General features: G+C 31.5%; 2 protein-coding genes across 4 annotated transcripts in view; one reads left to right on the top strand and one right to left on the bottom strand.

The window, feature by feature from the left end:
• Window positions 1-8,622, top strand: part of LOC118744504 (USP6 N-terminal-like protein) — a 17,635-nt gene extending 9,013 nt beyond the window's left edge. Inside the window, exons 5-6 of one of the 3 annotated variants that reach the window (XM_036477554.1) lie at window positions 6,827-6,881; window positions 7,648-8,622. In XM_036477554.1, coding sequence (XP_036333447.1) covers window positions 6,827-6,881; window positions 7,648-7,720 — 128 coding nt within the window. In that variant the 3' untranslated portion in view covers window positions 7,721-8,622. Of the gene's footprint in view, window positions 1-1,727; window positions 3,195-6,775; window positions 6,882-7,647 lie in introns of those variants that run through there. The other 2 variants (XM_036477553.1, XM_036477552.1) reach the window with 2 other exon arrangements.
• Window positions 8,623-12,486: 3,864 nt separating this feature from the next.
• On the bottom strand, window positions 12,487-14,074 carry LOC118744505 (arginine-hydroxylase NDUFAF5, mitochondrial). Its single transcript, XM_036477555.1, has 5 exons — window positions 13,791-14,074; window positions 13,481-13,736; window positions 13,192-13,416; window positions 12,920-13,132; window positions 12,487-12,858 (listed from the first exon to the last, which is right to left on the bottom strand). Exons 1-5 carry the CDS (start codon window positions 13,952-13,954, stop codon window positions 12,703-12,705), a joined length of 1,014 nt encoding a protein of 337 aa, XP_036333448.1. The 5' UTR covers window positions 13,955-14,074; the 3' UTR covers window positions 12,487-12,702.
• Window positions 14,075-14,247: the final 173 nt, after the last annotated feature.

The raw sequence follows: 14,247 nt of genomic DNA, 5'->3' as shown, positions 1-14,247 counted from the left end.
ATTTGAAAATATGCTGTTGTGACTGTGAATCTCCTTATAAAATTTGTGGCTTATGGAATTTACGACACCTTGTGAAACGCCTAATGTCAGTAGGTATTCCCGGTAAACTGGCAGCTCCCTTTTTCATTGCATTTTAATGTTAGAAACTGAACCCGATCATAAGTAACATTAAAAAATTACTACTTGATTTGCACAAATTTTCTCCACGTTTTCGGTTGAGCTTCCACTTAATCTAATAGTATGCAAGCAAAACTTTTGATGCAGAAAAGGCTTGAATAGAGTTTTCGTAGCGCGTGGGTATTGTCGCATTTAATGATAAACTTTAATGAGAGTTATGTATTTAGAGCTACATACTTACATAAATATTTATATATTTTTATTTGTATTATGTAATTATTCTTAAGACATATTCTGCTTCTACTAAGTCGATAATTTAACATCGTATTTTAGTGCAAATCACCTTATCTCTTTGTATACATACATATTTACCTAACCTAACCTTTATTTGTACAGATATTTATGTATTTATATATGTATATACATATCTGTGGCGTTTTATTAAAACAGCCTTTCTCGAGATAGGCCATTTTTCCTTTAAAGCAATATTTAAAGCATTTTAACGATTAACTAGCCATAGGTGTAGTTTAAGATACCCTTTTAATAAAATCTTAATAAAAATATAAATCTTTTCAAGGGAAACTTATAATTTTTTTCAGAGTCAAATCTTCTAAAGTCATTTAAGTTGTTTTAACAAAATGCCACATGTATATGTATGTATGTTGGGGTGGTGCTAAATTATCAACATCATGGGGCACCACTTAATTTTGTTCTACATACAAAATAAGGACAGACGAAAATTAAACAAAAAAAAAAAAATGTATGGGTCGCTACCAGGTATTCATTTTTTTTTATCGAAAAAATTCGACAAAATTTTGTCTTTGAGAAGTTTCATTAATGTGTCAAACTTATCAAATTTCAATTAAACCCTGGTAGGGACCCGTAAATATTTGTTTAAAATTTTGAGATTTTCGTGGATGTTGTAAGTAGAACAAAATAAACGGGTGCCCCATACAAAATTTAGATGCTGATCTCTTTAAGGACCAACCTAACTTATGCATGTACATAAATGCTGTCTTCAAACTTGGAAATACTGGTGTGGATCCATTGCTACAGCTTCTTATCGACATTCATATGTACATATATAACATATAACCACATGTACATATGTACATACATACGTATGTACATGTACCTAATCTCGCTTTGTCAACTTCTACAGCTTCACTTGAACTTCAAATTTTTTACTACATACTCCTCCATCTACCTCATATTCTCTTCTATTTATAAATATTCCCTTTTTTTTATGCTGACAGTGCCGTTTAACTCATTTTAACAAAAATATCTAATTGGTTTGCCATTTTTTATTAAATATTCCGCCTTATCATGAATTTAGTTTTCCCCGAACCGGTTCTCTTTTGTTTTCTATGGTTTTACTATGGACGGATGACAAATTATCGGGTAAATTTTTTTTCAGACGAAACTCACGATAAGGCAGATTATTTCTTAAAAAATATTATAGTTATAATTTATTTTTGAACGATTAATATTGTCATGTTTACTTTACTTTCTCTCTTTCTCCGTTTCTCCACCCAACAAAAAACCATACACACACTCACACGATTTTTCAATCAACCCACCATACCATCTTCGTCCCCAAATTCTTCTAGGTGATGCATATTCAATGAAAACGTATCGAAGTATCACTAGTTTAGCCACCTCACCGGCTGTTAGCAGTTATTCACTATATAGTAATGGATTTGTTGTCACCACCAACAATAAAATTTACAATGACATTGACAATAACGCATACAATAACGGTCAGAATAAGATCGGCGGCCACAACAGTCAGAGTCACAGTCACAGTCATAATTATAGGCACAGTAATAGCTATAGTTATAGCCATACAGCGTTACCGTTACTAAATCATACGGACGTTGAAGTTGACTATCCGAACATTGATGATGATTTACCGCCAGACTTTAACGAAAATGCTGACATAGACGACGATGAGCTCAGCGTACAAAATACTCGGTTATAAAAAAAAAAAAATATGTACTTATGTATGTATATGCAAAAATTTAGTTATTCCATATTTAGAAGCATACTTTATTTAAGTATAGTAATAAATACACACATACATACATACATACATACACAATATGCCAATTTATTAAAACGTAAGTTTAAATATTCTAATGGATTCTTGTATGTATTCGTATTAATGCATTTATTAATTGAAAAAATTGAAAGCATCTAGAAAAAAATGCTCTGAGAGAAATTCTTTTCTTAAGTATGCAGCATAGTATATCCACGCGTTTTTAGTTAAATTCATTAGCATTGTCTCGTATTTTTGTATTATGCTTTTTTTATAAATATTTGCAAATGCAAATAATATGTATGAAATTTTTGCTTAAATTAATCTTATAAATATAGCTTGTTCATATGTATATGAATTTTTTGTAAACTTTTGAATCTCCTCAGAAATTGTTTTCCGCTAATGCTATTACCTTCAAGACTTATACAAATTTATGGTAACATTCCCTTATCTCTACAGTATTTCCCTCTTTTATTTATTTTTTTTTTTAAGTGAAAATGGTACTGAATTTTTAAAATTTAGGCGAGGGTGAACTGAAAAGTGGAAGTACTCGGCAAGCTAACAACACTCTTGCGATTCAAACTGAATTTTTGTCTCTTAATTCAAATACGTTTAGTCCGAGAATTCGAACGATATGGGTATGAATTCGTAGTCTTTATTAATCAAAATCTTGTCGTCTTGCTTCTCATATCATGAATTTGACTCCGCAGAACTTTTTTTCAGTCTTTAGTCAAGCCGCCTTCCGTCCAAAAGTACTTTTTCTTATGATTTTATTGCCTTTTCGTTTCTAAAAGGGATTAGCCTTCGGCAGGTATGGGCAAATATCTGTGTGTATTTCTGCCGGGTGAAGGCAACAAATAAAAACAGCTGGCGTTTGGAAAACTATTGATCTTTCACATTAAGAGCATAAAATCAAAATGCTCTCTACGATTTTTAGAATAAATTTAACCAGAACTCTTCCTAGATTATGTACAATTTTTTTTTTGTTATCGGAACTGATTTGTTTTCAGTTCGCCCTCGTATCGATAAAAAAAAAAAACTAAAAATTTAATTTTGTAAATTCTTTCCTATTAAATCATTTGCAAAAGCTTAGTTTGTTTTAAATTATTGCATAATCGCTGTTTTACGATCATAGTAACAAATATTGAGAATTTTTTCAAATTCTAGTAAAATAGAAAAAACAATAAAAGCTATAATACCAATTTCTGTTCCAGAATACCGTATCACTTGTATGCAAAGTTAAAACTATATGCGTGTATGCCAAATTTGATAAAGAAAAAATCTAATAAATTTATGCCATATCGTTCTAATTTTATTATTTTGAAAACCACTTATATTAAACCATTAATTATGCTAATAAAAAATTGTAATTCCTATAATATCTACTATACTATATTCTTGAATCTATATGCTACTTGTATTCATTATTCCTCTAGTTAGTATACCTATACAATGATATTTATTGAAAACTATTTACTCTTCGATTTACAAATATAAAATTTTTGCATTTATCATAATGTCATTGAGTAAGCGCTTTTTGTCAGAAATTTGCAGTGCTTATACAACTTTTTACATTTTTTATGATTTTAACCTTGTTAGTAGTAACATACATGTGTATGTATGTACATATGAATAAAAAAAAATTGTACTGAAATTTATAGTCGTTAAATATAAAAAATAAATAGTGGACTTTCTAGTAACGCACTTTTTATTTTTTTATAGTTTTACTAAATTCAGCGCAAAAATTTACTCATAATCCGCAGATTTGAGGTTCCACTGAAACTTTTGAAACTTTGCCTTTAGGGTGCAAATTTTATTTTGGTTTTATGCTTAATCTAAAGTTATTTTAGTAAGAAAGTTTAAAAATTTACAGCAAAAAAAAAAGGATTAAACGTACAGTTGTCCACAAAATAATATCAGTGCGATATTTTGAACAGTCTTTTGTTTATTTAATGTTTATTATTTTTTTATGCAGCTTGCTATTTTCACAAAAATTTCAAACTTTTTAATCAGAATCTTTAGAAAAAAATTGTGGTATGCAGTTTCGTAGCCCATTTGGCATTAGTAAATTAAGGTGCAAGTTTCAAGCTGCTAAAAAATCCCGTTTTTCCAAAGATTCTGATTTAAAAGTTTGAAATTTTTCATGAAAATTTGCAGATTTTTTATAATTTTTGTACAAACTTTGAAATCTGAATTATATGATGTTTGTTGTATAGCCACTAGACTTTTATAAAAAAATTATAAACATCAAATAAAGAAAAGACAAAAATAAAATTGTTCCCTCCATATGTTCCTTCACGTATTTTTTTTTGTTTGTAAGTCACAAATACTTAGATATGAAGTTCATGTTATTAACTCGGTTTTTTTGCGATATTGTTCATATAAATTTTCATCTTTTAGTTGCGGAGGCAAACCGCCAAAGCATTTTCGAAAAAAAAATATTTTGGCAAAATCAAATGCAGTCGAAATGACACAACAAAGACAGTATTGTACGTTAAGAAATCAGGAAATTAGTTTTGCATAGCTTTAGTTCCACAGAAATCGATGCTGGTTTTTAGGACTTCGGCCAAAATATTTCGGCAAAATATTAAGATTTACGTGGGCTGAATGCATTTGAATATACCTAAAAAATCGATTTTTTTATACAATAAATAATACTAGTTTATAAAATTTGTATTTTTTTTTAATCACCTCGGATGATAGAAGGTCTTAAAAGGTCTGTATAAAAATTTTTAAAAAGTTTAGTTGCAACCACTGAGATATCTCAACGAAATAGTATGTAGGTTGCCCTTTATCCAAGGTAGGTTGGTATTGAAAATGGCCGAAATCTTTGTACTTTGTTTTTGTAAAAGATATAAAGTTTTAAAGTCCAATAACTGAAATAAGGCATTAACAAATAATTTACAAAAAAAAATGTTTACACAAGCTTTTATTAGTAGTGGCAATAAAAAATAGAAATAAAAATTACAATAAGGGCTACATTTTTTGTTGAGTTATTTCTTTCCCTAGAACATGCCTTATTAGGGATGCGATTAAAGAGTGTATATTGCCAATTTTAGGCAACAATTTATGGTTTGTCTAAAAAGCGGGTTATAAATTAACTTAACAATAATTCTGCATGCACGGCTAGTGCTTGTTTAAGCTCTAAATTAACTGCACGTTTAATATATAGTACATAAGTACATTTGTATGTATTTTTGTAACATTTTTTTTTCTATTCAATTACCTCAACCTTCACGTTAAGTAATAAATAGTTGATTTTATTTTACAAATTCCGTATTATATAATTTATTACATTTTTTGTTTAAAATCGTAAATAAAATAGCATTTTGTGCTTGCGATTTGCACATACACATAAAAAAACTACCAGTAAGTCAAAGCAGTAAGAAAATTCCTTGATCAACTCACCTAAGTTCTCACGTAAGAAAGAGTTCCATCCAATAGCTTGCCAGGATAACAGTAATTTTATTTACTACTTTCACTAAACAACTTACAACCTCCTACTCGATACTAACACTTTGATGCACTCCTTTTTCAAACTTCGATTTGCTCTTTTTACATACACTAGGCAACAAAAGAAAGCTGTACGCCTTGTTTTAACATAATATTGACAGTTAGTTTCATGAAAAATTTTTCGCATTAATTATTTATGAAAATATAGTTCATTATGTAATGTAAACCATATAAAAAAGCTTCACACTTTATATAAAGGTCACAAAAATTCAAAAAATTTTCATCAAAAATCCAAACTTTTTATTCAGAATCTGTAGAAAATTTTCGAGTATGCAATTTTGCAGCCCATTCAATTTTAGTCTAATGAAGTGCAAATGAAAAAAAATCAACGCCAGTTTTTGCATATTGCGCTCGTTATATAAAAAAAAAAAAAACGCAAAAGTAGTCTCAAACAAAAATTTTTTGAATTTTTATGAGCTCTATATAAAGTGTGAAGCTTTAACTTATAGGGTTTATATTACATAATGAATTTTATTTTCATAAATATTTAATGAAAAAAATGTTTCATGAGAGGCGTACACTTTCATTTGTCGCCTAGTGTACATAGTTAGCTTGGCCCACAGCCACACACACACACATATACATAACTACTTTCCAAACTATATATTTTGAAAAAGCTAAATCGTGCTCTATCCTTTTATTGCAAAAAAGTAGTTTTCCTTACATTGTACCGAGAAAATATTAAAAAACAAGTTTTTAAACGCAAAAATATTAATAAAAAATTGCTATTTTTTTCGCTTTTGTAAATAATTTCACAACAATATTGGCTTGGTTGAAAACAAAAATCTCAAAAAAAAATGTAAAATATTAAACTAAAAATCGAAACTTTCGAAAAAAAACACAATAAATGTTTAACTATACTGTAAAAAAATTGGGCCAAAACGACATGCACCTACAACAACAACAACTTTACTACAAATGATCGACTTGAAAATTTTATAATTTCCAAAAAACCATTGAAAAAACAATTTTGCAACAACTGCGACTATATATTTTACAACAACAATACCAAAAATCAACTAAATCAACCTGTCACCAACAATTGTTTTGAATTTAACATGAAAAAAAAATCCACCTACATGTAATTAAAAAAAAAAACAATGCTAGTAACGCTAAACGTACCCGAGGACTCGCATTCAATACGAAGTTCGCTTGCAGGTACTTCGGTGGCTTCGCACGGTTCGTCGGAGACATTCTCGCTGGAAGACAATAAGTGAGTAAAATTTTTAATAAATGTACTTATGGATGTATATTTAATTAAACATTATTGTTAATGTTTTTTTTTGTTTGATATTCAAGCACACATTTTTTCTTAAGAAAACGTGATATTATGTATTACACAAATATCGACTTTGTTCGACTATCCATTCCAAAACAAGCTCGAAAAGTACTTACCCTTTTAAATAATAGAACATTTACTAAAACCCCAAAAATTGAAAAGTATCAACAATTCGTCTGAGTATCGGAATTCGCCTAAAATTCCAAAAATGTTTGTCTTCATGAACTATCATCCCGCGATTACCTAGTCGGAATCTTAAGACCACATATAGTGGAAGAGCTTTAGCTGCAACGTGAGACCCGCGATGTTCTGGCAAATTTATGTTTTGGATAGTATAACAGGTTCAACACCTACTTATCCAGAATGGACTAAGGCATGTTAGTACAAACATACACAAATGCGGAAGAGTGAATAAAATAAATTTAAAATCCCCCTAGAAGCTATTTTAGTATTTATTTTCACTTATAAGCATACATACAACGCTGGGGATCAAGCCAGTGCCGAAATCCATTGCTTGTCTCTTGGTCATCTGAAAGAAGAAATCAATTTTATTTTAGAACTTAGAAATATCCTCAACAATTTTGTTTATAAATATTTTATTCTGTGAAGTAATTTAATTGCATTAGCTTTTCTAATACATTTCCTCCTTCTCTCCTTCTCTCCTCCACTCACCACACCACACACCACACTACCTACATAGTATTCACTTAAAAACGGCAAATGCTTTACAAAATACGCCACAACGTGATATGTTGCTGCTGAGCACCACCTGACGACAGGCCAACCTGGCGACTGCAACAGCATCTTCGTCCTCAAGCACATCTATATTAACAGCAGCGACTACTGGTTTAGCCGGTACAGTGACTTCCACATCGTCGACCACGGCAACGCCAACAAAACACTTTACGCCAACACCCACACCAACGCCAACACCAACGCGTCAACCAATTGGAATACACGCGGCAGCGGCGACGCCATTGACGCCGACGCCAACAGCCACAGCCACATCGCCTTTACGACGTACCGGTGTTGCGGGTGCTATTGCTGCACTACCAATTGGATAGCAGCAACAGCAACACCATCATCATCAAGTAACACAAAAATTAGCCGGAATTCGTTCCCCGAATGGCACAATTTTGGAGGAAGAGTGTATCGTGCAAGAGCATTTCAGTCAGTAATTTGTAAACTATATATATGTACACGCCGAAATAGAATTAGCAATTGCAAGTGCTTTCTGTCCACGCAAAAAATGATGTACATATAAGGTTGGAAACTAAGGTTTAAGTAATTGTTTTTCTTTCACATTTTTTTCTAGTGCAAAAAATTGTTGTGCCCTTTCTAGGATTCTCTATTTTGTTCTTGTTATACAAGAGCCTTCGTTCAGATTATGCATCAGACTTTTGCATTGTTTGTGAAATGCCATTTTATATATTTTTTACAAATATATAAAATCAAATACATATACATATGTATTTAACTATTTGTGTTTGTAAAATACTGCAATTTTCATACAAATACATAACTACGACTTTGGGTCTTTGACTTGTTGATTTCTGACTTCTATCAGCATTTACTAAAAAAACATAAGCTGCTACAATTTTTTTCTACGTGCCTACAGGAGCCTTCACTGTATACTTTAGTATATGTTTAATATATGTAACTATTGCAAAAAAAACACATAAAAGCACCGAAGTAGGGAAGATTCCTATTTTCGCATCACTCAGATAGCATTTTAAAATACAAATATTAGTATATTCTAATAAATCCGGTCTTGCTTCTATGTTATCAAAAATTTTATTTTAGCTTGAAGCCAGTTTTGATTATTAATTAATTTTTTAATAAAAAACCAACAAATGACTTTGATACTATATTTTCTGAATGCTGATGAAAATATATTTTAGTCCACCAGACAATTTGAGTGCAAATCTGCGTTAGAATTCCAAATTTGGACTTTCGAAACCGGCTGAAATAGGCTAGAATCGAAGAGCCAACTTTTAATATTTGATATCAAAAAATTTTGCGTTTGATCATAATAGAAGACAGTCCCACAGTCGCGTTTACGTAACCGGAACAACCCAGATTCATATCTGACCAAGGACTGCCACTTTAGCATCATTCCCCGAAAATTGCGGGAGATTTGTACTCTGTTACAACAACGACAGTTCCATTTTATAAAATGTTTGGTTTTGCAAACCAGATTAGGAAATTCTAACGGATTTTTGCTACCTGATTCTAAATATGAAGTAGAAATACAAAAGTTATGGACACATGTTTTGGAAACATTTGAAATTCTGCCTTTATTTTAGGATTCAGTTTAAGTAGGCTTTACGAATTTTAACTCATCATTTTAATTTTGAAACGAAAAACGTACTATACACACATGCCTACATACATAATAACTAGCTGCTCAATTTGTCACAAGTTTAAGAATAGGCTCAAGCTCATATATTTATGTATATAAATAGTTATAAATCTTATTTTTAGGCCAAGTGTCGATTTCTTTTTGAATTTAATTTAATGATATGCTTAAGAACGTCTGCTATATCAACTTGGAGTTGAGTTAGCTTCGAAATATTATTCTCTGTACAATCAGCTGGGAGTGAAGTTTTAGTTGCATTCTCAATTAAACTCAAATTGTAGACTTCGAGACGGTCAAAATGGTTTTTCATATACATATGTACATAATTATGTAAGTACATATCGTACCTTTGTTGCAGGAGTGTCATAATCCAATAAATCAAAAACTCAAGAAAAATCGCTTTAAAGCTTACACTTTGCATACGCTATTAAAGTAAAAATGAAGACACATTTTCTTACAATGAGCTATAATTACAAGTAATTTTTAAGCAAAAAACAAAACCGACTTCAATTCTCATATAAAAATTTAAGATTATCGTTAATTTCTTCATGATCCAGTAATCGGATATAAACCAAATTAGTATGGTAACCTGTGAGGTAACACCTTTCCATAAAAAGAAAAAGAATTAGGAAATCGGTTAATGTAGTCCAAAGTTGTGCGGTAACATACATACATAAAAAAAAGAAAACAAAAAATATTCCGAACTGATAACGTTCTCCTTTTTGTGACGTCGGTTAAAAAGCTTTCAAATCCAGATTTTTTCGTTTCCTAACGGCGGCGCCGTGGCCAGAAAGTTAGCAGAATTCTACCAGCTGGAGAAGCAATTCAATTTGAATTTTGAGATATTATTACATAAGTATACAAATATGTACATATATGTATTTATATATACTATATATGTATGTATGTATATACATGTTTTGACCGTTAATAGAAAGTTTCTTCTTGCTCGAGAATTTTAAAGCTTTTTCATTTTAAAGTCGTTTCTCTAATATTTCTACCGCTGTTTCCCCTAACTACATATCGTCACCCTTATGCCAGAAGCATGAATGTGCAAATTTATCAGTTTTGAGCTATTGGGTTGACTTGACCAACCTTTGGATGCTCTATGTTATACCAAAACCCGGAATACCATGCGTACACGGAAACCATATATTTTACAATTTCAATTACATAGAGTTAAATCTCGTAAAAAAAAACTTTCAAACTTGATTTCCCAAAATTTTCATTTTTACACATTCATGCTTCTGGCATACGGGCGACGATATGCTTGAACCAAGGTACATTGAACAGGTAGTATCAGTAGAGCAGCTGATTTGATTTATTTTCAAATTATTTGGTCTCGAAAATGTCAAATATTTTTAATTTTTTCTCACAAAAATTCTGAAATGTTAAAATCCATTTGCATGTGAAACCTTTTTCCAGACAAAACAAGCGATTGAATAGCAGCTTTTGGAACGTTCGCCCAACTCAGCAGCACAACCGCTGATTACTGGCCCTTGTAAAGGATGGATCAATGCTTCGAGAAGCAAACAAATTTACTAGGAAAGAAAGTTGCAACAATTTTTATTTTTTCCAATTTCAATTTTTTATTTTTTATAATTTTTTGTATTTCACATGGCACGCTTTGATTTAGAAGAAAAAATTCAGAACAGTTTTTGACACTTTCGATACCAGAAGCAACAACAAAATACACGCAAATGTTGTTTTTGCTCTACTGATACTACCTGTTTAATGTGCCTTGGCTTGAACATAGCTGCGGATTTTCAATATACATTTAAATTTTCCTGTAGCATTTAAATTTGTACAAATACTTCCATTCCTTATCAGTTTTCTTTCCAATAAAATATGTATGTATAATAATAATAATAATAGATTGGCGCTTACACATATGTTAGTGTTTGGCCGAGCTTCTACTCCGATGTACAGTATATCTAACATAAAAATTCATACATAACAGATGCTTTCGTAAGTACATATCGTCACCTGAAATGCAAAAAGACGTAACAACGTCGTAATTGAAATGGAAAAAGTTATGACTAATATTATATTTTTTTTTTCATAAAATGATGTGGGGAGTTGTAATTCGATGAAATCCATCATATACATAAATCAAAAAGTTAATTTTGAATTTTTTATTAATAATGACTTTTTGCATTTCAACGATGATGTTTGGTTACGTCTTTTTGCATTTCAGGTGACGATATATATATATATGTAGTTTTAATTTAAAAATTTTACAGTTAGTGCCGTTTTCTCAAGTAGGTTTTAAAATTTATCTGCCCTCCAAACACATTTTTCAGAAGAAAATTTGTGTTTAAAGGGCAGATAAAATTTTAAACCTATTTGAGGAAACGGCCCTTAGAGTCAGGAAAGGTACTAAACTTTTTTTACATACTTTTTTTTTATGTAAAAAGAATGTCAATAACGAATAGAAAAACAAAATGTTGATTATCCATATAGACAAGTTAAAAGTTTGTAATAATTACAAAATTTCCTACTGGATCATAAATTTAAATGCGTAGCCAAACATGGACAGTTCATTATGAAAATTGCAAAAGACAAAATGTTTACGATGTGTCTTGCATTTGAAAATAACAAGAAATTAATTACGAAATGCAATTAAAAATAAAAATTAACGATGTTATGCGAGTTTAAAACATTTACAGTTTACAGTTAAAAACAAAAATATGCTATATGTAAATTATTAATAAAAAAATAAATAAAAGCAAATAACGCGCTGCAAGTGACACTAATTATTAACAAAAACGTTAATGTATCACGTCCATTTATGAAACGCAAAAAATATTTAATAAAAAATGAGAAAAAAAAACAATGTGTAAAAAGCAAATATTAGTAGTAACGCATCAAAAATATTTAAGTATGCTAAACTATAATTTCTTTTCAAATTCATATTTTTCTGATGCACTGCACGAAGTAGCAGAACGCAAGTGCGAACACTTCTTTTAGATTTGATTTTCGTATATTTTTTAAATACATATATTTTAACTACGTATTTATCTTCAGTAACTAAGTGTGCTAAATTTATGCTTATCGCGTAAATCAGTTGGTATACATATGTACAACAAAACATAAACAAATTTAAACCAAAGTGATACTCGCTAATGTTTATTTTATTTTTTTTGAAAACCTTTTACCAAATTTTAGAATAAAAACAAAAAACCCTTTTTGTATAACAAAAACTGCTGCACTCTGTATGCATATACATACATACATAAATATATTATAGCGTTTAGTTCAAATACATTTAAAATATATTATTTCCAAAGCGTCATTTGCTATAATACAAAAATTAACAACTTTTCTTTAAAGTATCTATAACTTAACAGTCACATTGAAGCCAGCATATTCGGAATCATACACGACGCACTTCGTTTATGACGCTTTTTTTGGTCCGCCTGACTCGATAATCTTGCCCAAATCTTTTAATGAGACTTCGCCGGTACCTCTCTCCAAAGGTTTGGGCTGATTAGGGCTTGGCTTCCAGCCGACAAAATATATTATTTGAAAGGTGGCCGTAACTCCGTCATCCTTAAAAGTAAAATATTTTTGTACAATTATTTTTTGTGAATAATGTCGATTTAAACTTTACCTTAGCATATAACTCCTTATAAATAGCGCTTGCTGCTAGCAAAGTTTCGCGACTTATATGCACTGGTCTATTGAATGCTGCATTGTTCTCAGCCATACCCTTTAAATCCCACATAAGCTCAAACATGCTTGGAAACCCGACGACAATTTCATCAGTATCAATGGTTAGCATAGTGAAACCGGCGCGATTCAATAAAGCGCCTACGTCCCTTATCTGTGGAAATATTTCAAACAACCATTTAGTTATGCTATGTCGTCTTTTATGAAAATTACCTGCGTAAAGGGCGAAATATGCGGCGCCAGTCCACCTTTGCGTTCGATTTCGGCCAATTGCAGCGATGAGCGTAGTTCATATAACGTATCACCGCCGAACAGTGATGCTATGAACACTCCATCCGGTTGTAAGCTACGTATAATTTTTGAAAAACAGCCTGGCAAGTCGTTAACCCAATGCAAACTCAAACTGGATATGACTAAATCCAGCGAGTTTTCAGGAAACTGAAATTTAAATGTTTTTAAATAACTTAACGTGAAAATACGTAATGACTCAGTGACACATTACATCTAATTTCTCCTCATCCACCTCGAGCTTGGTCATTTTCAGACCCGGCGTACCCTGTGCTTGCTCCAGCATAGTGGGGCTTGTATCGCACAGCGTTAAGTGCTGCACACTTTCCGCCATGATGTGCTTCGAGAGGAAACCGCGACTGCAACCAATGTCTGCGGCATTTGTGAATTCGCGCTTTATGTCGATAATGCGATCGGCCAAACGGAAGCCCACCTCCTCCTTCAAATAGTCATAAAGCTCCACATTCGCGCTGTGAAAGCGACAGTTTTATAAAAAATGTTTAGTATATAGTTTAGGTACTTACTTCCGCGCCGCACGTTCCTTCTGCAAACGTTTTGCATTTCTATCGAAAATATTTTGGTAGACAGGTTGCGTGCTAAATTTAGCTGTTGAACTGCTGTCACAGAAACTAATTTTATAGCCTTGCAGCATTTGCTTTGTACTTAATTGGCCGATGTTCTTCAACATTTTATCTTATAATCTAACTCAAACAAAATTGAAATCATATAATGCAAATATATGTTCCCGGCACGAATTTAATGTTGTTAACAGCTGTGATGGTCATCAGATGTTTTTTGTTGTAGGCGAAGCGTTGCCAACTCAAATGTTTTGGCAGATAGATTTGCCAATCACACGGAGCAGGGCAGGCATGCCGGAAATCGCAACAGGAAACCAAAATACCTGAGGATAATGAAATTTCCGTTCCTTGTTTAAAGAAGACGGGTGGTTCTGCCACGGGTGGCTCTCATTTAATTTTATAG

This window comes from Rhagoletis pomonella, unplaced genomic scaffold, assembly GCF_013731165.1.
Source record: "Rhagoletis pomonella isolate Grant_MI unplaced genomic scaffold, Rhpom_1.0 Rhpom_scaffold_00008, whole genome shotgun sequence".
Lineage (NCBI taxonomy): Eukaryota > Metazoa > Arthropoda > Insecta > Diptera > Tephritidae > Rhagoletis > Rhagoletis pomonella.
This window is presented reverse-complemented; position numbering and strand designations above follow the sequence as displayed.